General features: G+C 35.5%; 4 protein-coding genes across 4 annotated transcripts; 2 read left to right on the plus strand and 2 right to left on the minus strand.

The window, feature by feature from the left end:
* Window positions 1–837: 837 nt before the first annotated feature.
* On the plus strand, window positions 838–1,491 carry LOC133326621 (uncharacterized). The gene has a single exon (XM_061535252.1). The coding sequence runs from the start codon at window positions 838–840 to the stop codon at window positions 1,489–1,491; it is 654 nt and encodes a 217-aa protein (XP_061391236.1).
* Window positions 1,492–2,929: 1,438 nt separating this feature from the next.
* LOC133326618 (uncharacterized) lies at window positions 2,930–5,938 on the plus strand. Its single transcript, XM_061535248.1, has 2 exons — window positions 2,930–3,206; window positions 4,581–5,938. Exons 1-2 carry the CDS (start codon window positions 2,930–2,932, stop codon window positions 5,936–5,938), a joined length of 1,635 nt encoding a protein of 544 aa, XP_061391232.1.
* Window positions 5,939–7,651: 1,713 nt separating this feature from the next.
* On the minus strand, window positions 7,652–24,153 carry LOC133326620 (5'-deoxynucleotidase HDDC2-like). Its single transcript, XM_061535251.1, has 3 exons — window positions 24,049–24,153; window positions 10,145–10,438; window positions 7,652–8,015 (listed from the first exon to the last, which is right to left on the minus strand). The coding sequence occupies exons 1-3, from the start codon at window positions 24,070–24,072 to the stop codon at window positions 7,662–7,664; spliced, it is 672 nt and encodes a 223-aa protein (XP_061391235.1). The 5' UTR covers window positions 24,073–24,153; the 3' UTR covers window positions 7,652–7,661.
* LOC133326619 (probable serine/threonine-protein kinase DDB_G0280133) lies at window positions 24,081–25,062 on the minus strand. The gene is made up of 2 exons (XM_061535250.1): window positions 24,145–25,062; window positions 24,081–24,089 (listed from the first exon to the last, which is right to left on the minus strand). The coding sequence occupies exons 1-2, from the start codon at window positions 25,060–25,062 to the stop codon at window positions 24,081–24,083; spliced, it is 927 nt and encodes a 308-aa protein (XP_061391234.1).
* Between the last annotated feature and the right edge of the window lie 866 nt (window positions 25,063–25,928).

A 25,928-nucleotide genomic window follows, 5' to 3' on the forward strand; every position in this document is an offset into this window, starting at 1 on the left:
CTGCCTGTCGCTACAGAAGTTTCTAGACGATCTGGTAACACCTAGATCACGAACAATCTACCAATGCAACAAACACATTGAGTAACAATAACAACAACAAACTTACTGAGTGAACAATAACAACAACAAACTTGAGTAAACAAACTTACAATAACAACAACACATATACAGGCGAGGGAATAACAAAGAAAGAGGAATAACAACAACACATATACAGGCGAGGGAATAACAAAGAAAGAGGAATAACGTTTAACAAGAATTGTACGACAATAACAAAATAGAAAATGAAAGAGGAAATGGAAGGATGTAGAAAAATCTATACAGTGGTTGTTGTTGTGAAGTTATTCAAATAAACTGCGTAGTAGAAATTTACGTTACAATTCAAATTCTTAAATTAACGGAATTCATCTAAATTAACTTAAATCTAAAGTTATATTCGTAACAATACATTATTGCAGAATGCACTCAAGTAGAGGTACCGATCTGCATGTGTGTCTGTCTCTTCTCACTTTTGTTATTTGTTAAATTTGTCCAGTTTTTTAGAAATAATAAAGAACACATTCGAAAAAGAGTTGGAGCTGTGCGCATTTTTTGATTTTGCCGGTCTTGATATTTGGTGGTTTTTTACATTTACACTGGGAAGAACCCTCAGCATAAAAGTTGATTTTTTAAGTTTAAAATTAAGTTTATGCTACTCCAGAAAAACGCTTCTGGATTGAACATTGGCGACCGTGACAGGACAGTGTAAATCTATCGTTCGTTGTTAAACCACTGATTTGTCGCGCTTTTCGTACAAATCATTATTTATCGCAACATTGTCGTTTATCGTTGTTAACCATGACTTTGGAGGAACTAAAACAACAGCGCACCATTATCAAGAAAAATATTTCTCGGATAAAAACTGTAATTGATGCCAGTGTCAAGGGAGAAAAACCCCTATCTTCTGCAGATTTGAAGTGTCGTCTTGGAATTCTGGAGTCATACTTCAAACAAGTCTTATCTATTCAAAGTAAAATTGAAAATTTGGATGCAGAAGATAATGGTCGTGCAGATATTGAAGACTCCTACTGCTACATCAATTCCCAAATTCAACAACAACTTTCTGAAGATGGACATAATACAACCTTTACCGACTCGTCATTTGCTGTATCTGTTCCCACAAACAAACTTCCTCGCTTAAAACTACCCACATTTAATGGTAAATACAGTGACTACAAAAATTTTATTACATCTTTCAAGCAAATAATCGATCGTGAACATGGTTTATCAAACATTGAGAAGTTCAATCATTTGTTAAATTGTCTTCAAGGCCATGCATTAGAAACTGTAAAGGCATTTCATGTTACCAATGAAAACTATCCAAAGGCTTTAGAGAGACTGAAGGCTCGGTACGACAACAGTACCTTAATATTCCTGGAAAATATCACATCACTTTTCGATTTGCCTGAGGTTTCAAAATCAAATTCGGATCAATTAAGAAGCCTAAGATAACGTGTCTGCAATTTACAGTTCACTTCAGTCTCTTGGTTCACAAAATGACATCGTAAATGCTATGTTAATACATATTGTAATGGAAAAGGTTGATGTGGACACCAAAAAGAAGTGGAAGGATTCGTTGGACTTCAGTGAACTTCCTACATGGGACAGTTGTTCCAAAATTCTAGAGAGAAGATGCCAATATTTAGAGTCTTTAGACATCAATGTATCGCGTCGCCAGGATCACATTTCTAAGAAATACATTCCAAAACCATACAAACATGGACATTCCTTTTCATGCTCTAAACGAAGTTGTTCGTACTGCTCTCAAGCTGACCATTCCATTACACAATGCCAACAATTTAAAGATTTGAATGTTGGTGTTCGTTTTGAAAATGTAAAGAAGCTTGGTCTTTGCATTAATTGCCTCGCCAAAGGTCACCAAGTCACAAACTGTCCATCAACTTTCAAATGCAGACATTGTTATCGATCTCATCATACCATGCTCCATCGTTCTGAAATGGCTCCAAGACAGTCATCGACTGCACCATCAACTTCTGCTGCTGTGGATAATGATATAGTTGCTACAGTGCACACACATATGGATAACGCTTCGCATCAGGTCCTCCTTGCTACGTCCATGGTTCTTGTTCGCGACAATTTTGGTACTTACAAATTGGGAAGGGCTCTGTTAGACTCTTGCTCACAAATAAATTTTATAACTGATGAATTCGCTCAGCGTCTATCTTTGCCAAGAAATAAAAAATGTGTTGAAGTTTCTGGCATTGGCAATGCTAATACAAGGGTTAAACAGAACTGTTTAACGAATATAAAATCTCGGGTAACCGATTTTGAAGCCCAACTTTCATTTTGTATTACACCACACATTTCGTACCAACCTGATTCGGAGCTTGATGTTTCATCTTGGAATCTACCTTTCAATACCCTCTTGGCTGATGAAAAATTTTACAATTCAAATAAAATTGACTTGTTGATTGGCACAGAAACGTTCTTCGATATACTGTCTGTTGGTCAAATTAGACTTGGTCCAGATCTTCCGAAGTTACAAAAGACATTACTGGGTTGGATAGTGACTGGGAGGTACAACTCATCAAGACCTAACAGCATCGGCAAATCTTACCTAGTGTCAACTGAGGAAACAATTAATTTGAACTTGGAACGACTTTGGAAAATCGAAGAACTGGAGAAAAATAACAAAAAAATGTCATTGGAACAAATTGAATGTGATAATTTTTTTATAAACAATGTAACTCGTGAATCATGTGGTAGAATTGTTGTTAAACTACCTTTCAAGGAATCTCCTTCATCCCTTGGACAATCTCGCAATACAGCTCTTCGACGCTTTTCTGCTCAAGAACGACGGCTAGCAAATAACCCGGAGCTTAAATCCGAGTATGTAAGTTTTATGAGAGAATATGAGAATTTTGGGCATATGACTCTTGTTAAAAATTTAAAATTGGATGAACCTCATTACTATATTCCCCACCACTGTGTGCTCAAACCTAATAGCACATCAACAAAGCTTCGAGTGGTGTTTGATGCCTCATGTGCTACATCTTCTGAGAAATCACTCAACGAAATTTTAATGGTTGGTCCCACAATACAAGAGGAGCTTTTCCTGCTGCTACTGCGCTTCCGACTCCATCGTTTCGCTTTAACCGCAGACATTGTAAAAATGTACAGGCAAGTCTTGATCAGCACAGAAGACCGTAAGTTTCAATATATTTTTTGGCGATATTCGGACGAAGAAGAAATTAAAACATATCGGTTGAATACCGTAACATACGGCACTTCAGCAGCACCATTTCTTGCAGTTCGTGCTCTACATTATCTTGCCGATGAATACTCTGAACGATTTGAGATTGGTGCAAATGCTTTAAAAAATTCATTTTATGTTGATGATTTCCTAGGAGGTGCTGAAACTATTGCAGAGTTAACCGAGCTTAAACACCAAGTAACAGAACTGCTTAAAATTGGGTGTTTCGAGCTAGACAAATGGCATTCGAATCACGAAAATTTTCGTCACGATAATTCGGTAAAAGATTTAAACATATATGACTCAATAGTCACGAATGCTTTAGGAATCTCTTGGGATCAACAGAAGGATCAGTTTTTGTTTTCATTCTCCCCAAAGCAGAAAACGGATATAGTTTCCAAACGCTCCATTCTATCGTTGTCATCCACACTCTTTGATCCACTTGGACTTGTGTCACCTTTGATTATAAAGGCGAAAATCATTCTTCAAGAGCTTTGGATAATAAAAATTGGATGGGATGAATCTGTTCCACAAGAGATTCATACTGCTTGGCTAGGTTTCCTCGATGATCTGCAAAACTTACATTTACTTAACATTCCTCGTTATTGTTTGTCACCAAATCCAGCATCAATACAATTACATGGCTTCTGCGATTCATCTATTCGAGCTTATGGTTGTTGCATTTACATCCGAGTTCTATCACGATCTGGTACGGTTTCCACACAACTATTTACAGCGAAGTCGAAGGTCGCTCCAACAAAGCGAAAATCATTACCATGTTTAGAACTATGTGGGGCTCACTTACTATCTAGACTATACAACAAAATACAACATATTCAAAGCATACCAAGGACTTCAGTGTATCTGTGGACTGACTCCCAAATAGTTTTGCACTGGCTGAAACAACACTCTTCCACCCTTTCAGTTTTTGTTGGAAACAGAATTTCGGAAATACAAGAATCTACGAACGGCTGCGTATGGAGGCATGTGCCTTCTCATTTAAATCCCGCAGATATTGTATCTAGAGGATCAACTGTATTGGATTTGACGTCGTCGATTTGGTTTGGTGGTCCAAACTTTCTCAAACAAAATGAAGATAAGTGGCCAATGAACAAATGTAATGAAATAAATCCCGAAGAAGTTAATAAAGAAAAACGGAAAACTACACTTCTTTTGGAGATACAACCTAATAGTATAAGCAAATTTATCGAGGGCTGCAGTTCGTACATAAGGATAATTAGAGTTGTTGCATGGATATTTCGTTTTTGGCATTCCTTATCTTCTCCAAAATCAATGTTTTTAAATTCTGATTGCTTACAACCCCAAGAACTAGAATACGCTCTGTTAGCTGTAGTTTGGAACGTACAACAACAATATTTCAAAGATGACATAAAACGCGCAGTCAAGAAAAGGGATCCACAGGGCCCACTTAAGGGCCTTAATCCATTTATAGACGATTCGAGTGGAATTGCAATTTTGAAAGTTGGTGGTCGTCTCGAACTTGCCCATGTTCCTGAAACTCAAAAACACCCCATGATTATGCCGAAGGAAAACAACTTTGTTAAATGTTACATTCAATATCTTCACATTAAAAATTACCATGCCGGTCCGAAGGCATTAGTCTCTCTTGTCAGAATGCGTTTTTGGGTAATAAATTTACGAAATCTTTGTCGTACTATTGTGAATCGCTGTCCACACTGCATACGTTATCGTCCAAAACTATTACAACAAATGATGTCAAATTTACCAGCTGATCGTCTCAATCCCTCTCGAGTTTTCGCCAGATGTGCTGTAGATTTCTGTGGTCCCATAAACACGTATTTAAGAATCAGAGGAAAGGTGCCATACAAAACGTATGTAGCGGTGTTTGTCTGCCTAGCAACAAAGGCTGTTCATATCGAAGCTGTGTCGGATTTATCCACCGATTCCTTTATTGGCGCTCTAAAAAGGATGATAGGTAGAAGAGGTTTGCCAACAGATATTTTCTGCGACAATGGCACAAACTTTGTGGGTGCGAACACAAAACTCAAAGATTTGAAAAGGTTTTTGTTTGATGAAGATAACAAAAACCACATAACTAATTTCTGCGCCAATGAGTTCATAAATTTCAATTTTATTCCACCCAGAGCACCCCACTTTGGTGGTCTTTGGGAGGCAGCTGTTAAATCTGCTAAGGGTCATCTAACTCGTACATTCACAAATACTCGCTTGACCTACGAAGAACTCGCCACTGCCTTAACTGAGATAGAAGCTATTTTAAATTCGAGACCTATATCGCCAATGTCGTCGGATCCGAGCGATTTAGAGGCCCTCACACCAGGCCATTTTATTATAGGTTGTTCGATGCGATCTCTTCCAGAGCTTGACCTCTCGTCCAAAAACGTAAATAATCTTGATCACTGGGCCCAAATTACTAAGATAAAACAGCACTTTTGGAAGAAATGGTCTCATGAATATATCAATGAGCTTCAAGTGAGAAACAAGTGGACGTCTTCCAACCCAAATGTTGCTGTGAATACCTTAGTGCTAGTACACGAAGACAATGTTCCTCCTCAGAAGTGGTTAATGGGTAGAATTATTGAAACTATAAGTGGAGGAGATGGACGAATACGAGTTGCCGAAGTAAAAACCAAGAAAGGAATTATTCGTCGACCTATTCACAAATTAGCCATGCTCTTAAATTGAAAGTGTCCTTTCAATGGGGCCGGTATGTTAGGTCAACGCATATTTATTGTCATCAATTCATGTAATTTATACTTAATTTAGCAATTGTAATTATTAAAATCGTCAGAATTATTACTATTTTCATTGTTGCATGTTGATCGGTGTCCACTGTATCTTTTTTCGCGTTTGTTAATATTTCTTTCTCTGCTTTCGTTGGCCGTAAGCATAGCTAAGTAAATAATCGAAAACGAATATTTGCAATGAGTTGTTTGCTGTTCTTTCTAATGATAGTTAGAAATACAAACAGCATATATATTTCACTCAATTATACATTATTGCAGAATGCACTCAAGTAGAGGTACCGATCTGCATGTGTGTCTGTCGATGCATTTTTGTATTCTTCTTCTCACTTTTGTTATTTGTTAAATTTGTCCAGTTTTTTAGAAATAAAGAAGAACACATTCGAAAAAGAGTTGGAGCTGTGCGCATTTTTTGATTTTGCCGGTCTTGATATTTGGTGGTTTTTTACATTTACACTGGGAAGAACCCTCAGCATAAAAGTTGATTTTTTAAGTTTAAAATTAAGTTTATGCTACTCCAGAAAAACGCTTCTGGATTGAACAGAGTTCATCATTCCAATAATGTTATTTTGTCTATGGTCAAATAGCTTTCCCTCCAACATAACATAGAAAAAATTACAAATATTTAACATTGTCAAGAAATGTATTTGTTTTTTCTTTGTTTCAATTTCAAAAACAAAATAAATAGGAAACAGAAAAATAATTAGAATTTAAAAATAACTTATCAACTAGACAAATTACAATTTTAGATTGTTTTCCTCTCAAATTATATATTACAATATAGTTGTAGGATTGTTGTTGTAATAGCTATAGGGGATATATGAAATTAGCTAAAATGGGATAAAAATAATAAACAAGATAAAGATTAATTTATTGGGCTAATAAAAAATATTGAAAAATTAAATGACAATAACAGTAAATTTCGAAATCTTCAAAGATTATAATAAAAGTGACATGGCATTTGTTCGAAAAGAAAAAATCCTTGTGAAGATCTGATTTACTGTTATTGTAGTGATTATATTTAAAAACAAAATTAAGTGTAGATTTTGCTAGAAAAACTTGTGAGGTAGTATATTTAAATACTAGCGGATTATTTATTTACTACAATGTTGATTAGTTATTTCTTGTTTTGATTATCAATTTATGTGAGGGATTAATTGTTATGTGTGTCATTATAATTAATTAATTAAATTAAATATAATTTCCATAAGAATAAAATTGTTTTTAGCATCTTTCGTGTGTTGCTTTGTGTTCTTTGGGGTTTGAAAATAAATCTTAGCTACCCTTTTCTTGTAAGGTTAGCAAAAGCAACCTTTGTTTGGTTTCCTTTTCTAATTTTTTTCTTCCAGGCAAATTTTGTTTTATAAAACAAATAACTAAATTTTTAAAAATAATTTAAAACTGGCCTTAAATTTAAATTGTTTTTTTTTTCTTCTCCTTTTATCTCTCTTGCTAGGTTGTAGAGTTATTTTTTAGTTTGTTTTTTTTTTTCATTCGTTACTACTAACTAATCTTAATCAATAAAAACTAAATCACGTATTGATCATGGTTCCTGTTTGGCATTTTCTAAATATTTAGAAAAACCCAAAAACTAAGAATTAGTCCATCAATTCGCAATAGTTCTAAAATTGAACCACATTTTTTATCCCTGCGTGGCAATTTTATCAACTCGATTTTGAAGTCTCTAAATTATTTTCTATATGTTCCGGTTGATGATGTCCATTGGTCTGTGCTTTGGGCTGGGCATGCGTTTCAGGATTATCCATATTTGGCACTTCGATTTTTGGTGGTGGTACAGCACCCTTAGCCTTAGCCAAACTATTACGCTGTTCATAGATTTCATTGACCAACTTCTTAACGAATGGATGATTGAATTTGCCTTCAGTAGAATCGAAAAATTCCTGATGTTTCAGCAGGCAATTGTCACGTTTCTCATATTCAAAGGCCTGCATTACCATATCCAAGCGGTCCAAGTCTTTGACAAAACGTGACTCGGGACTTTCACCGTGTTCGTATTCCTGAAATAAAGAAGAAAGGGAATTAATAAAAATTGAATACAACAAAAAATATATAAAAGAACAAGTTTTCGATACAATTCATTCCCAGGACGTAAGTATGTTTAAGGCCTACATCAAGGCGTGGATTTTTTAAGAGTATTTTTCAAGGCCCATCCAACAAAGCGTGTATTTTTTAGAAAATATTTTTCGAGGCTAATATGGCATGTATTTGTTAAATATTTTTAAAGGCATAAATTAAGGCATGGATTTGTTAAAGAATATTATTCAAGGCCTAAATCAGGTTATAAGACTAAATATAATAAAAATATTTTTCAAGACCTTTAAAGACCGAACTTGCCATGATCTTATTTTAATGATTTGCTAGACCCCTACTCTGTAGGATAACTCTCTAAATATACTCCCCAAAGCCTTGGACAACAACTTCTGCAAAGATCAAATTTTTGCTGCAGACAGTTCAACATTCTGCCTCATATGCATCGATGTGCCTAAGAAGGACATTGAGGAAACTACCACCGAGAAGACAAAAGCCAGGCCAAGTCACAAGTCTTCACAGGTATCTTCGAAGCCAACGCCAAAACTTGTTGAGGCGACAAATCAATAAATGTTTTCAAATGACCAAGGGTAGCAATCATTGACAAAGGTGATCAAGACGGGTGCATCAGTAAGGTTCATTTATTGGTAAACGATCGGCATCTAAAACCATTTTTATAACAAACGTGGTAAGGGTCAATAAGGAGTCTATGCATATTCTCAAAATGAAAAATGTGTCTATCTCGTTTCCTTTTGCCTGTTACAAACATATGCACAAAGACATAATACCCTGTACCACAGTGTGGTGAAGGATATAATAAATATTTTATGGTGAATTATCCGGACCATATGCGTAGAATTTTAAAGATTATTATAGGGACAATTAGAGGGGAGATTCAACGAATATTTGATGGAGAATCATCCAGATCACACGAGTGTGGTTTTCTAGACTATTTGATAGAGAATAATCCCGACCATTAGATTGAAGATTTATGGAGAATTAGATATACCATAATAATGGGACTTTGAAGACAGACTATTTTATAGAGAATTTTACGAAACATTGGAGTGGATATATAAGGAATATTTTATGGTCATTTATTTGCACCATACGGGTGGAGTTTTACAGACTATTTGATGGTTAAGAGGCTCATAAGCCATATTGGACAGTGTTCGAAGAAAATTCATACGTATCAAGGTTCGACATTTATCATCATGACATCGCACCAGAATTTTGTTTTTCAGAGTAGATTGTTCTTGTAGTAGCGGACATTTTCCCATGGTATAAACCCGTTTTTATACCCTTCACCACACTCTGATACAGGGTATTATGTCTTTGGGCATATGTTTGTAATAGGCAAAAGGAATCGAGACAGATCCCTGTTTCCTTTTGAGAATATGCATAGAATCACTTTCTGAGTCGATTTTAAACAAAGTACAGGTCGCATTTATAATCCGATTTGGCGCAGGTCATTTATTTTGCCCAAGGACGAACCCTATTGAAATTGGTGAACATCGGTTCAGATTTAGATATAGCTCCCATATATATTTTCGTCCGATTTTAGGTAAATGGTGCACCAAATTTCCTATATATCTTTCGATTTGCACGAATTTTGGTATAGCGTACTGAATTAAGTCAAGAATGATGTGTGCTAAGTTTCGTGAAAATCGGTTCAGATTTGCATACACCTCCTATATATATTTTCGCCCGATTTTAAGTAATTGGTGCACTAAAAACCCATAGCTAGGCCGATTGACAGAATGTACTGAAGTTAACATAAATTAATCTCTGGCAAGTTTCCTTGAAATGCGTTCATATAGTCGGCCCAGTCCGACTTTACTGCTTTCCCTACTGGTTTGTATAACATTCGGTAGTTAATGGCTTTGTACGCCCGACAACATTTTAGTGTAGGTAAAAAAATATTTTAAAGAATATTTTAGATCATTTTCAGGCCCATAAGCGCCCATATTTTGTTTTTGTTTGGGGAAGTCATTCTGCTTTTCCTTGAATTCACACCTAGACTCCATTTATGTCCATGGAAATAAATAAATTAAAAACGTAGTACTTTTTCGATTATATATTATTTGATACCACTTACCTCAAATAGCTCCATCATTCGTTTACCACGTGGTTCAATCAATTTACAAATATCCTCCATCGCTTTCAATTCCATGGCTTTCTTTTCCTCTTTCGATATGCCACAGAATGGTGTTATATCACCGACTAGACTTTCCGCCAAATCATGAACCAATGCCAATTCCATGCAACGAATTTGATTTAGACCCTCGGTACCATCCAGCAAAAATGTTAAGATGCTCATGCGATACATGTGGCCTGAAATCGATTCACAATCATTGACATCACGTAATACCCAGCCGGTACGTTTTGTGTGCTGCAAAGAAAAGAGAGACGAGAAGAAAGGAAACAATAAATAAATGCGTAAATAATTTTGTAATTAAAATCAATTATGTAGCTAAAATATGTTGTAAGAGAAACAAGAGGAAAACAATAAATTGCGGATGATTTGCAGCAGGGGAAAAATATAATGTTTTCCGAACCAATTGCTTATAGACGACAATGCAGACAATTAGCTAAATTATATTTTTTACGAATTAAGAAGAGAGATAAATGTCAAACAGGGGCTTCCACCAGGCCAGAAATAGTATCAAATTGCTGGTTGAGGCGGCGGGGTTCTGTGCAGTCCAACTGCTGATGGTTTTGTAATAGATAAATTGTAATGGCTAAATGACGCAGTTTACTATGTCGTCTTACATTGTTACAATGTAAATACATAATTTGTTTAAGCATCAACGTCAGTGCTGACATTATGGCAATATTGCTTTGGAAGAAAAAACTTATTATCCCGACCTTGAAAGTGAAATGAGCAGATATGAGGAGTCTTGTTGGCGAGACAGAATACTAAGAAGGGATGAGCCTTTAATTAATAGCCTTAAGGGGACCCCCCCATTCTCGGGGTCAAAATTTTTGTTGATATAATTCGAATCTACACTGATTAAAGAATGTCTCTACAAAATTTCAAGTGAAAATCTCAAGAACTGTTGAAGATATATCCGATTTAGTGTGTCAGCATCAAGTGACGGCTAAAGGGTTTCTCAAACTTTAAACGCGTTTTTCTCTAAACATTTTTTTGCGAATGGCGGGCACGATAACTCAAAAACTAATAATCCAATCGGTTCCAAATTTTGCAACGTTTCTCTGGGAGTGTATAGCTCTCGTATGAACTAGGATAAAGCCAATCGGAGAAGATCTTCCTTATTTTTTAACTTGGTTTTTGGTAAAAAATCGGCGATTTTCCAAAAATATTTTTTCAAAGGTCCACCATTTTGTTAATTTTAGAGCGAGGTCAATAATCCTAGTTCATACGAGAGCCAGACATGTACTCTTTGTTCCAGTGAGGAGTTATCATGCCCGCCATCAAAAATAAGGACTTTTCTTTAATTACAAAAAACAACAACAAAACAATAACAAAATTTTTTTGTAAATTATTTTTCTTCTCTTTTAAATCTTCAATTATATATGTGCGAAGTTACAAACCTTAACAAGCATTGGTATAGATTTACCAGCCCATTGAAAATCTTGAAAAAATAAAATCGAGAATGGGGGGGTTCCCTTAAGATGATGTGAGGGGACATATTATTCTATAATTCATCACATAATAAATTAATTATTAATTTCCTCTAATACGGATCTGCAAGTCATTTGGGTTCACCGAACTTAATCATTCCTAAACGAATAATATATGTAAGGTATTAAATACTATCTCATTAATTTATATTTTATTCCAATAAAACACTTGCATGTGTGCTTGGGTACCGCACCTCAGCGGTCAGAGTACATGCGGACATTGTTTTCAAACAAAAAAAATGCATAATCATGCCTTCATTCATTCATGCAATAACGAGAATGTGATAACAGCAATAATTATTAGAAAGAAAAAAAAAAACAGCTCACGTGAGACTTGAACAAAAAAAATGAAATGCAATAAGAAGTCCCATAAAAGGCCAGAGTCCAAAAGATTCGGAATTCATAAAGAATATTTTTCGAAGGGCTGAATTTTTTAAAACATATATTTCAGGGACTATCAGAGGCTTGAATTTATTAAAGATGATTTTTTTAGGGTCTATCTCAGCCCGATTTTTTAAAGAATATTTTTCAGGGACTACCAAAGGCGTAGATTTATTAAAAAATATTTTTTTAAGGCCTCACAGAGGCGTGGATTTATTAAAGAATATTTTTTCAAGGCCTCACAGAGGCGTGGATTTATTAAAGAATATTTTTTCAAGGCCTCACAGAGGCGTGGATTTATTAAAGAATATTTTTTCAAGGCCTCACAGAGGCGTGGATTTATTAAAGAATATTTTTTCAAGGCCTCACAGAGGCGTGGATTTATTAAAGAATATTTTTTCAAGGCCTCACAGAGGCGTGGATTTATTAAAATTTTTTTTTCAAACCCATTCAAGGCCTCACAGAGGCGTGGATTTATTAAAGAATATTTTTTCAAGGCCTCACAGAGGCGTGGATTTATTAAAGAATATTTTTTCAAGGCCTCACAGAGGCGTGGATTTATTAAAGAATATTTTTTCAAGGCCTCACAGAGGCGTGGATTTATTAAAGAATATTTTTTCAAGGCCTCACAGAGGCGTGGATTTATTAAAGAATATTTTTTCAAGGCCTCACAGAGGCGTGGATTTATTAAAGAATATTTTTTCAAGGCCTCACAGAGGCGTGGATTTATTAAAGAATATTTTTTCAAGGCCTCACAGAGGCGTGGATTTATTAAAGAATATTTTTTCAAGGCCTCACAGAGGCGTGGATTTATTAAAGAATATTTTTTCAAGGCCTCACAGAGGCGTGGATTTATTAAAGAATATTTTTTCAAGGCCTCACAGAGGCGTGGATTTATTAAATTTTTTTTTCAAACCCATTCAAGGCCTCACAGAGGCGTGGATTTATTAAAGAATATTTTTTCAAGGCCTCACAGAGGCGTGTATTTATTAAATTTTTTTTTTTCAAACCCATTCAACAAGGCGTGGATTTATTAAAGAATATTTTTTCAAACCCCATCCAACAAGGCGTGGATTTATTAAAAAATATTTTTTCAAAACCCATCCAACAAGGCGTGGATTTATTAAAGAATATTTTTTCAAAGCCCATCCAACAAGACGTGGATTTTTTGAAGAATGTTTTTCAAATCCCATCCAAAAAAAGGCGTGGATTTTTTGAAAAATATTTTTTCAAAACCCATCCAACAAGGCGTGGATTTATTAAAGAATATTTTTTCAAGGCCCAAACAAGGCGTGGATTTATAAAAGAATATTTTTTCAAAGCCCATCCAAAAAAGGCGTGGATTTCTTAAAGAATATTTTTTCAAGGCCCATCCAACAAGGCGTGGATTATTTAAGAATATTTTTTCAAAGCCCATCCAAAAAAAGGCGTGGATTATTTAAGAATATTTTTTCAAAGCCCATCCAAAAAAAGGCGTGGATTTCTTAAAGAATATTTTTTCAAAGCCCATCCAAAAAAAGGCGTGGATTTCTTAAAGAATATTTTTTCAAAGCCCATCCAAATAAGGCGTGGATTTTTTGAAGAATATTTTTTCAAAGCCCATCCAAAAAAGGCGTGGATTTTTTGAAGAATATTTTTTCAAAGCCCATCCAAAATAGGCGTGGATTTCTCAAAGAATATTTTTTCAAAGCCCATCCAAAATAGGCGTGGATTTCTTAAAGAATATTTTTTCAAGGCCCATCCAAAATAGGCATGGATTTCTTAAAAAATATTTTTTCAAAGCCCATCCAAAATAGGCGTGGATTTCTTAAAGAATATTTTCTTCAAGCCCATCCAAAATAGGCGTGGATTTCTTAAAGAATATTTTTTCAAAGCCCATCCAAAATAGGCGTGGATTTTTTGACGAATATTTTCATTTAAAGTGCAAACTAATTCCCTGCCAGCATTTTATCTTTAAAAAATTATTATATCAGCCATATGCATATATAAAAATTAATCTATATAATAATTTTTATTTGATTAAATGTATACGCGTGTTCGGTGTCTCTATACATTGTCTATATGTATGTATATAATATTATGACATTCGTATTTAATATCCCATGTCTCTGTCAGATTAAAATATTTGCTAAACGACTAGACTTTGATTAGAGGAAGAGAGAGTGATTCTAATGTTTAATATTTACAGTTGTTTGGGTCAGTGGCGTAGCTGAAATACTTTACCAATAGATTTGTTAATTATTTTGACAAATTGGGTGGGGGACCCAAAATGCAGCCTCTTCTTTCATACTGAACAGTCAGGACTGGTTTGGCAACCAAATTAACTCTATATCTATCCCTAATCGACACTAAAAATAGTCTTTCACCCCTCCCATATCAATAATTACATTTTGCTAGTTTTTTCTAATTTTCTATTAATATATTTTTTGTGGTTGTTGCTGGTATTATTATACTGTAGTTGTAATGTAAGGGTTGCTGAACGTTTGCGTGTTATTCGGTAGTATAACAAAATATCTTATCAGCATAACAAAACTTGTTAATATACATTTTCGATTCGATTCGAAAACTCCCTCACAACAGAGTATCAAATATGAATGATGATGATTATGAAGTTCAAGAATTTCGATTACCATACCAAAAGTATACATTTTTGTTGTTGTTTTTAGGCTTTGGTTTTGCTTTTTGTCAAGGTTATAAATTTTGTTTATCATTGGCATAATAAGTGGTTCCTCATGCCCCATTAAATTACGAGGATCGTACTTTATGGTACAGTTGCGGCAATAAACTAGTAAAGTGTCGTTAATTTTGATGCCAGGCCGAACCTGTTATGTTCTCCACCATGAGGAGGGCATTCAAAATAACATCGATTTGAATTGTATGCCAAGACGTTTTTATATTATCTGAGAAAATAATACCAAATCCCTAAACCAAATATTGGTATGGGACCTTTTTCTGGGATTTTTTTTTTCAAAAGATCAACCTATGTAGAAGAAACTGCCAAACTTTGGATACCCTACACCACGTGGGGTGCATCCAAAATTACTTAAGTCGATCGGGACATTTATATGGGGAATTTGTTATGGTGTTATGTGATTGTAGGTTGTTAATGCTCCGAAAAAAATGTGTTTCAAATTTCTGAAAACTTAAACGGGATATTTTTAATTTATTTTTTATTCACCAGGAATCAGATATGTAAAATTATGGCCATTCTCATAAGGAAATTCGTTTAAAAATTTATTAATACCGACAAAGAAGCGGAACTTTAAGCTGGGGGTTATATCAATAGTTAGACCTATATATACACCTCACAAATTTGTATATATGTCAGCTTTTCAGAACCCTTTATGCCAAATGACAGTACGATCGATTGGAAAATGCGGCTAAAGTCTTCAAAATACCCTAAACGAGAATGTACCCTTTTATGGGAGCTATGCCAAACCGTAGACCGTAGATTTGACACCCTATAAGAATTTCATAAATCATATTAACGCAAATTCGGTTAAAAAACATGCCCAAAATACGAATAATATGAGTACCATTATGTGGGGGCTGATAATTTTTGGTAGGGACATTTTCTACTCAATGAGAATCCTAAATATTAATTTGCTGTCCAAGCTTCCCAAAATACCAAAATATGTGATGTAGCGTTATCGTTACCATTATAAGGGCAGATCCGATAGCCAAAGTTAATCCAAAATACCAATTTACAGCTGATATTGTTAAAAAACATATGTAGAACCCCCAAAATACCGAATAATGGAGGGTACAGTTATATGGGGGCTACCCATAAAAGTGGACCAAGATCGAGCATTTTCGGTGTGAATAGTTGATACCCAATGAGAACCAAAATTGACATAGAATTTTTTCCTCATCAAAAATATAAGTACTTAATGGGTCCCCCGGTGAATGTTTCGATGCCGAATGACACTATACCTTATGATGGAGGGTATAAACAAGATTTTTGTCCCCAAGAACACTCTCACTACCAGGAGAGAATGAAATTTCAGTCTACACACTCTCAGGATGGAAAATTGAGCTAGGATTTTGATATCCTCATAAAAATGTGAAATTTTTGGTATGAAGATTTTACCTCCAATGAGAACCCAAAATACCAAAATATTGGGGATTTTAAGATATTTTATACAAATCCAGTTAAAAGAGGTAAATATTTCCTACATTTCTTTTGAAAACTACGTAAGTGGACATGTGAACTTGGAATATTTCTTGACTAAAACATAAAGAGTAAAAAACGATGGAATTTCGAAATTAAACATTTTCGAAATTCCAATTGAAAGCAGCTTCGGTAGTCGAAGGGGAAATTTGTGACCCTAAATAACTACATAAGGTCTTAAATCAAAGTAAAGTTGTCTCCCTAATTCATTGTTTCTTCGTTTGCATTCATGGAACCGACTGTATTCGAACGGAACTTTTTTTGATACCTGGGTAACTCAATTATTTATTTAAGCGTAGTTGACATGTCCTTGCCATGTTCTACCTATACCCCTTACAGAACGAATTGATTCATAAAAACAAACGACAAAACCTTCCTTAAACAAGTAAAAGGGTGTCAGTCGGTGTTGCCGTCAGGTATATATCCTCAGCATATGGTTTGCGGAGGACTACGGAATTACAGAAAAGTTTTATTAGATTTATTGGAGAGAGGACTAATGGTTCCCATCGGACTTATTTTAGGTTTGATAAAAGTCCCTCTTTGGGTTGATTCTTTGTTGACAGACAAGGAATACGCAATCAGCACCGTGACAGTCGAGGTGACTCCTTCGACTCAAGATGACTCACCGAAGATGGTAAGTAAGTCTGCTAATCTTGACAAAAATGGAAACACCCCGACTTCCTTTTGAAAGGAAACAAGCTGATGCTCCCGAATCAACAAGTAATAGAAGTGTATATAGATGCTGATGGTGTTTTCATGGGTAAAATTGAAGATTCATCAGCACCAAATGCGCTAAGGCCAAAGAAACATCCGACACAAATATATATCTGCAATCTGTTTTTATTGATCGAGATGATTTTTCCTTGACACACGAGAAGGTCGCCATGAATACCAGTTTGGTTAATATCGCGGTAGTCGAGAGGACTACTCCAATTCAAGATGAATCAGCGAACTGAGACTGCTAATGTTGGCAATGTTAAGAACTCCAACTCCAAATCGACAGTTGACAAGCTGAGGAGCTGTATATAGACCAAGGTCTGATGATTTCTCCATTTGTGAAATATAGGATTCATCATCCAGAGGCGAGTAAAAACCAAAGAAGCATTCGATAAGAATATATAAACGAGAGCAATCAATTTCTGTAACAGCTTTGTCGAACGGCCCATAAATGCCATAACGGACAAGAAATTCATTCTTTAATGAAGAAAATTCTCAATCTCATCGGAAAAGTTCACTAGAAACTATTCTGGTTAATATAGTGAGGGACTGGCACTGGTTAAGCCACAATCCCGAGGGATGACTGTGGGTAGTATAATTACAGCTGGACGGGGAAAAATTATAATGGCACCATCGACCAGTGTGCAAAGGGAGATAAGAGTGTTTCTAGATCGTCCAAATGGAGAGTCAGTAAAATGGTTTCTGGGATGTCGACCATGGCACAAACGCCTTTGTAATTGGAAAAATATTCTTAGAAATAATCGAAGATGTCGGCTCCGTTAGTTCTCGAAAAATATTCAATTTAAAAAAAAAAATATTCTTTCATAATTCACCCTAGTAAGACCATTAGTCCATTCAAAATATTCTTAAATCTTCATCCTAAAATCAGAACAGAAAAATTAATATTCGTTTCACTTAGATAAACAGTATACAAACGACCTACAGACATACATACGTGCATATATTTCACATTCTATGTCACCCAAAAATTGTTTTAATCTTTGACCAAATTCTATCTGCTATCAATGCATATTAGTTTGAAATGTTTATATCCACATATATGTACGGTATTTGTTTGTAATGACGTACATAAAAAAGAAAATAAATAGCCAAAACATCACCTCCTTCTTCGATCGCTGTTGCATACATAACATACAAATATATGTATGTTTGTTTATACTATAAGTATTTATGCCACCAAAAAGAATTAAACAAGCAATGACAATGATCTTGGCCTTGACTGATACGTACGAACAGAAAAAAATAATAAAAAAACGTTTAAACGGTATGAATTTTTCAAAGTCATGATTGTTTGTAGAAACAAACAAACCCAGAAAAAATGCAAAAAAAAGACGCGGTTGCTTCTAGTTCACATGAGTAATCAATAATAGTGCATTAACAGTAATATAAACAATAATTTGAAAAAATGGAAAAAACAAGTTATCTAATAACGAATGAAAGTAAAAGTGGAGAATAAAATAATGAAAATAACGCCTTGAAAAATATTCTTTTATAAATCCACGCCTCAGTTGGCCCTTGAAAAAATGAAAAATATTCTTTAATAAATCCACGCCTCTGTTGGCCCTTGAAAAATATTCTTTAATAGATCCACGCTTCTACTAGGCCTTGAAAAATATTCTTTAATAGATCCACGCTTCTACTAGGCCTTGAAAAATATTCTTTAATAGATCCACGCCTCAGTTGGCCCTTGAAAAATATTCTTTAATAGATCCACGCCTCAGTTGGCCCTTGAAAAATATTCTTTAATAAATCAACGCCTCAGTTGGCCCTTGAAAAATATTCTTTAATAAATCCACGCCTCAGTTGGCCCTTGAAAAATATTCTTTAATAGATCCACGCCTCTACTAGGCCTTGAAAAATATTCTTTAATAAATCCACGCCTCTACTAGGCCTTGAAAAATATTCTTTAATAGATCCATGCTTCTACTAGGCCTTGATAAATATTCTTTAATAAATCCACGCTTCTACTAGGCCTTGAAAAATATTCTTTAATAGATCCACTCCTATACTAGGCCTTGAAAAATATTCTTTAATAGATCCACGCTTCTACTAGGCCTTGAAAAATATTCTTTAATAGATCCACGCCTCTACTAGGCCTTGAAAAAAATTCTTTAATAGATCCACGCTTCTACTAGGCCTTGAAAAATATTCTTTAATAAATCCACGCCCCTACTAAGCCTTGAAAAAGATTCTTTTATAAATCAACGCCTCTGTGAGACCTTGAAAAATATTATTTTATAAATCCACACCTCTGTGAGGCCTTGAAAAAATAATCTTTAATAAATCCACGCCTTATGGTAGGCATGAAAAAGGTAAGGGGCTGGGCCCAATTGGCTTTCGAATTTCTCAATTCTGTTGTTCAAATCAAATTTAGAATATGTGTTGGTTCTGAAAGTATAAATGTCATTAACTGTAGGTCATTGAATAGTAAAATTTAAATATATATATATATATATATTTGCCATCACGTGAATGTACCCGCATGAAAAACAAATAAATTGCAGTGTGCAAATTTCAAAATAATTTTTCAAAAATCACTGGATTCAAGCCAAAAAGATTTAAGTCATAGAAAAAAATTCTGAACAAAAGTAAAAGTCCTTCGTCATAAACAAATTGAAATACGAATTAATTATGCAAAACGACATATAATAAATAAAAACAAAATTCGAAACGAAAATTACACTTATTTGAATATACAAAAAAATCGTCATAACCCTCAGTTCAATATGCCAACCACACAACACCCTTCTCCTCTCCCACTCTCTTTTTTCTCCCCATAATTGTTGTCAACTACCTGTTTATGGGCAAATAGTTTTTTTCACTACTGCTCTTTGTCAACAGCAATTTCTTGCTGTTCACTTTTTGTGCTTTATTACAGTTCGGTCATTCACGCTTTTATGGTTTTTGGTTACGCAGACCAACCACACGCTTCACCGCCTTCCCCACCTATCCCCCTCCTCATTATTTTGTTTTGTTTTTTCTTGGGTTTCAAAAAATATATATTTTTGTTGAGAAAATTTTTGCAAAGAATATCACAAGAAAAAATAAAATATAAATAGAAATTTGACTTTCTTTCGTTCAATGAAATGTATATTTGTTGTATATACATATGTATGTACATACATATGTACATATTTATTGAACAAACAAATGCCAGAGACGAAGCGACGCTGAGAAGCAGCGAAAAAAACGAAATAAAAATTAATAACAAAAAATAAACAATTTAAAACAAAATTATTGTTTATATCTTCATTATGCAATTGCTATAGGGGGTGGAGAATTATTTTCTTTCAAGAAAAATAGATATACAAAACTGCAGCGTCGATATTTATTACCCACATTTTTATGTTGGTAATATAATTGTTTTTAAAATTTAAAATATGAATATGGAATATGAATAATTAGAAAAAATGTTTTTAGGTTCCTGGTCACACTGACATTACACTCATAATTTTGCATATAGGCCAAATTAGACGCGATCATGGAAATAACTGCGAACCTCATTACTGAACCTCATTATTCTCGGATGTGGAATATTTATAAGCCATCGAATATCAACATTTAAAGTCGAACATCTACGTAGTACTTTGTTAAGAGTGTATAAGGGAACGCTTAACCAACATCGCAGCGTCCATGGGGGACAAGGTGAGGACCTGTATAGTAGGAAAAATGTGTTTAAATCTAAGCTTTCTATCTAATTACAGCAATGGTGACACGTGCCCAGTAAGGCTGGGGCATTCGACTGGGATGGCCATTCTCCTCAGTCTACATGCCTTTTGAGGAACTGGATCCGCCAAACACCAGTGTCCGAAAGATGCTTGACGAAATGACGAGCGCCTGCAACGTCATCCTGGGATGCTACGCAAACCCTCCCAGGATGACGTCCTATAATTTACGTATATGTAGTAATAGGGGTAGCGATCCGACCTTTAAAATTTGGAATAGAGAGGTGGTCATTGACTTAACCCTCTCAAATCTAGATGACTCCGTCATCAGCAATTGGAAGTTATCTAATGAATGTTCCTTTTCGGATCATTTGAAGATTTTCTTCGAGGTCTCTTTTGACGGAGGTAAACAACAGCCTTATAGGAATCCAAGGAGGAAGACATTCACGGATCTACCGAACTCCCAGCTGACTTTTAATATAAACTTAGGAACAGATGTGGAACTTAATAGGGCCGTGGACAATCTAACGGACTTTCTTCTCAGATGCCATAAGGAATCCTGTCCGCTTACATACCCTGGGAAAAAATCTCAGCCAGTGTGGTAGAACAGGGAACCTGGTGAGCTCAGAAAAGCGACCAGACGACTGTACAACAGGGCGCATAAATCAAAATCGATATTAACTGGAACTCCTACAGAGCTAGTTTCAACACAAACAAGAGTGAGATCAAGCGTACAAAGAAAAAGTCTTGGATAAATTTCTGTGAGTCGATAGAAGGAGTCAACGACGCTGCTAGGTTTCGAAGATTACTATCCAAGGATCCGAAATCCATCGGAAGTATCAACAAACAGGATGGAACGTGGACGGACTCTGGTTCTGAGACTCAATCTCCTAGCTGAGACTCATTTTCCAGGTTGCAAATATATGGATACCATCGACGGTGAACGTGCTGACACTCAGCCTCTTGCGACTCTAGATTTGGATCTCATTGGCAAGGTTGTTAACAGAAATAAGATACGATGGGCAGTCAATACATTCAAACCGTATAAATCGCCAGGACCAGATGGAATCATACCGGCGATGCTTCAATTTGCCTCGCCAAGTATATATCTGATCCTCGAGAGGTTCTACGCGGTGTGTTTCACTCTCTCGTATGTTCCGGATCTATGGAACGAGGTAAAAGTTACTTACATTCCCAAAGCGGGGAAACCAAGCCACTCTACACCAAAGGACTATAGACCCATTAGCTTATCATCCTTTCTCCTCAAAACTCTCGAAAGACTGATCGACCTGGAGATTAGGAGTCGTATAGCAACTCTTAGCAACTCACAACAACACATAAAGGGCAAGTGTAGCTACGCGAGGTAATAGGTTACATTGAGAGGTATATGAAAAATTCAAATTTTACGCTGGCCGTTAAACTTGAATCCATGAACCACTCACTTAAAGAAGTTGGCATTTCTGAAACCCTTACGTATTGGATAGATAAAATGCTAAACAGCAGAATTATAAATTAAAGTGTGGGGATACAAAAATCAGGAAAATTGTAACTAGAAGTACACATCAGGGAGGGGTTCTCTCGACGTTGCTATGACTATTGGTAATAAATCTATCAAAGCTGTAGCTTATTCGGACAACGTGTTGATATTGATTTCCCGGAAATTTCCGTGAACAATCTCAGAGCTTCTGCAAAGAGCCTTACTGACGCTGTCACGTTGGGCCAAGGCGAACGGCCTTGGTGTAAATAAAAATTAAATAAATACAAATGTTAAAACATTATCCTTAAAACTTTTCAGAGATATTTTATCCTCTAAATATTACAAAAAACTGCTATAGAACAAGAACCACAAAAGTACTAAAATTGAACGGAACCATTTGCATATCCTGGAAAGAAGTGTTCGCCCTCCAAGAACCCCAAATGATTAAATACAGCTCCTTCTTTTGAAGAAACGACTAAAATTATTAAGTGCCAACAAGTGGACAGGTCGAATGTGGAGGCTGTACCAAAATGTGATAACCAATGTCATAAGGAAAAGAAATTAAAAAACAACGCCTCGTTTTCAGAAATCCACTCCTTGTGGATCCTTGAAAATTATTATTTAAGAAATTTACGCCTTGAGGGTCCCTGAAAAAAAATACTTGAGGAAAAAATCCAATCCTGGTGGTCCATGAAAAAATAGCATTAAAAATGCCACCTTATAGTGGAAGGTATACAAAAAATATTACAGTCGAGTACGCTTATAACGAATATCGGTTATAAGGAACATTTCTTATAGCGAACACATTTCCCGGTCCCGAAGTTTTAAGACATATTCATACAAATCCTTAACCTTATAGCGAACTACGGATATAACAAACTATTTATTCGGCCCCAATAATATAACTGTACTGTATATGCAATACCATAACTCCGGAACTATGTAATTCTCCGTAACAAATATATAATCCAAAAATTTCCAAATTTGTTCCGAAATCGATTATTTTGTTTAAGAGTTATCGTGCGCATCAGGCACCCCCAAGCAGACGGGTAGTTCTAAGTCAACTCCAAATTGTCAGAAAAAAAATGAATACCTTTAAACTTGTGCTCTAAATCCCATATTTTTATGGGTCAAATATTTGGACCTATCAATGTCTATATATGGCCATATGGCTGAGGGTATAAAAAATGGTGTAGAAATATTGAAATGTGTATCGCTTTTGAGGGGAATTATAACAAATCTACAAAGAAGTGTTTTTTTCTTTCATGGGTTGGGGGGTTCAATTACAATTGACCTGCCATAAAAGCTAGTTTACAATTTGATTGTAACATTGCCCCTATTAATCACAAAGAAGTACGGAAATTTCATAATATTATGTAGACAAAGAAACGATGTGGGAAACGAAAACATACAAGTTTTTTTTTGGCAAACAACAAACAAAAACTACAACAATAAAATTCCGCACATTACTTAGTGTTACGTATCAGATTTTTATTACAACAATGCTGCTGTCAAAGCTCTAAATACCATAAATAACTAAAGCGATAAAGTGGATTTGCTTGTTATATTAAAACAAGCAAACACACAAACAAAAACAACACCTAAGTACTTATGTATACAAATGTGTAGCAAAGTTCACAGAAAATGTAAAGCATTTTGGAACACGAGGAACAATGAAAAGGGGCAAGGTGGTGTTTTCAAACTTTAAATTCAAGAAGTTTTCCTTTCGTCCAATGAAACTAAGACCTTATGGGACTTTCCGGTATGTTTGAGGACATTTTTCTTCGAGGAGATATTTTAAACTCTGAGAAATACCTATCGCCAGTCACCTCGTTGAGAAAATGTTACTATAACCATGTTGAGGAAATTGTTTTCATCGTGGAACCTTTAAATGACATTGATAACATTTGGAAATTATTTCTCACCTTGAGGTTACCAATCAATTCCATAAATTGTATTATATCTCCTAGGCCAGCATTAAAGCATGGTTTTCCTGATTTGGAATTTTGTTGTGTAGTAGCGTCTGAGGCTGATGATTGCTGCGGGTTAGATTTTGATGATGACGATGATGATTCATCATCGGATGCCTGATGGCCACCACCGCCACAAACTTTACAATTACTATTAAGGTCATCTTTTTGTAGGGTGGTCGCTGACGATGTCGTCGCCGCCGCCACCAATGGTTCTGCTGCTAGTGAAGACATTGCAAATTGTGTTTGCTTATGTTTGGTATTTAAATTATGATAATGTTGTTGGGTATGAAATTGTTGATGGAAAATTTGCTGTTGAAAGAAATTCTGTATGCGTTGAGAACGTAGTTGATTTTGTTGGTGGTTTAGACTGTGGTGATGGGTATGGTGGTGGTTGTGTTGAGGTCCCCTTTGTTGTGTTGTTGCTACGCTATGTGGGGACGAAGTAGTTGAAAGAATCACAACTGTCTGCGGATCCTGCGTAGTAAAGTTTTCACTTTCCGTGGCTTTTATCGAACCGTCAGTGTCCAAAGACGAATACAAACTAAAACATTCGTTATGACAATTGAGTGTTTGTTGCTGTTGATGGTTATTGCCGTTTTTGCTGGTGTCAGTGCTGCTGCTACTGCTGTTAGAAGTAGTATTCGCATTGTTGTTATCGCCGCTGCTACTGCGGCCAACATGACTCCCCATATATACATTTGTTTGCTCTTCTCCTTGTTGTTTAGGCAATGATGACGTTGTTTTCCGTCCAACTTCTGCGTCTAACTCATCTTCATGGTGCTGTTCTCTTCGATTCAACAGTGACGTCATTAGCACCGTCGAGGAAGGTGCCCTCGTCGCTGTCTCTGCCGCGGTGCTAGCCACATGCTTGATACTCTTTACTAAATCACCAGCCGCAGTATTATTTATAGCTGTGCTGTTTTGTAGCTTTCTTAAGGCTTTGATCAGTTGCTGAATTGAGAGCATTTTTGCTGAATATAATAATAATACGAACGACGACGACGATCTCTGGTAGTAGTCTCCGTACGTAATCGTCTCGTGACAAATACCAAAAATGCGAGTAAATTATATTTTGATTTTACTGTTTTGTTTGTTGTTCGATTGTTGGTCGGATTTTTCGTATAAAAAAGCCAAGCAGTAATTTTGCTTCTCGTCTGTTTGGTTTGGTTATTCTAGGCGGAATTCCTTTGTGTTAGCGTTTCACCAAAAACAATTGTTATGACTTCGTTATTATTGCCTGGTTACTACGGGCACTCACAATGTGATCTGAAAAAAAATAAAAAACAACAAAAAACTGTTAGTATTTGTTTATTATTTTTATTTAATGTGACTAAATAGAAAATTTAGCTAAAAAGTAGTTTGAATAACATTGTTACTCAGTAAACAAAATAACAATTTCAGTTAAAAGTGGTTTGAATTGCTTTGAACAACAAAAATCTGTTAGGGGAAAACAATAAAGTTTGAAAAAAGATCCAAACATTTTTAAAGTAACACTTTTTCTGGCGTCGAAATTTCGAATACTAAATTCATGGACTAGTACCTCATGATAGGTTAGGTTAAGGGATGTGCTGACACCATTTGTTTAGCAGAACGAAAGACATGTAGGCAAACTGAGATCAGAACGGTACAGCAGCCTCAATTCGTATTGGGTCCAAATTGGCAGCACGATACCCGAGACATGCCCTGCATATGGACTAGTACCTCATGAAGTGGACTAGTCATTCGTCCAGAGTGCAGAAATTTGGTAAATTTTACCATGTCAGGATGTTTACAATGCTAAAAATCTTTCTGGGTTCGATTCCGGAGAAGCATGCAAGAGTATCAATTTTATA

The sequence above is a fragment of the Musca vetustissima genome, unplaced genomic scaffold (assembly GCF_032173495.1).
Source record: "Musca vetustissima isolate MV318-11 ecotype Yass unplaced genomic scaffold, APGP_CSIRO_Mvet_v1 utg388645, whole genome shotgun sequence".
Classification (NCBI taxonomy): Eukaryota; Metazoa; Arthropoda; class Insecta; order Diptera; family Muscidae; genus Musca; species Musca vetustissima.

Bases quoted from the DNA above. Each gene is read 5' to 3' on its own strand.
- LOC133326621 (XM_061535252.1), top strand. From the start codon at position 838: ATGACTTTGGAGGAACTAAAACAACAGCGCACCATTATCAAGAAAAAT.
- LOC133326618 (XM_061535248.1), top strand. From the start codon at position 2,930: ATGACTCTTGTTAAAAATTTAAAATTGGATGAACCTCATTACTATATT. The intron at 3,207-4,580 runs GTAAGTTTCAAT...TACAACCCCAAG, and splicing joins CTTGATCAGCACAGAAGACC to AACTAGAATACGCTCTGTTA.
- LOC133326620 (XM_061535251.1), bottom strand. From the start codon at position 24,072: ATGGAATTGATTGGTAACCTCAAG. The intron at 10,439-24,048 runs GTGAGAAATAAT...TTTTCTTTGCAG, and splicing joins AATTGATTGGTAACCTCAAG to CACACAAAACGTACCGGCTG. The intron at 8,016-10,144 runs GTAAGTGGTATC...TCTTTATTTCAG, and splicing joins GAATGATGGAGCTATTTGAG to GAATACGAACACGGTGAAAG.
- LOC133326619 (XM_061535250.1), bottom strand. From the start codon at position 25,062: ATGCTCTCAATTCAGCAACTGATCAAAGCCTTAAGAAAGCTACAAAAC.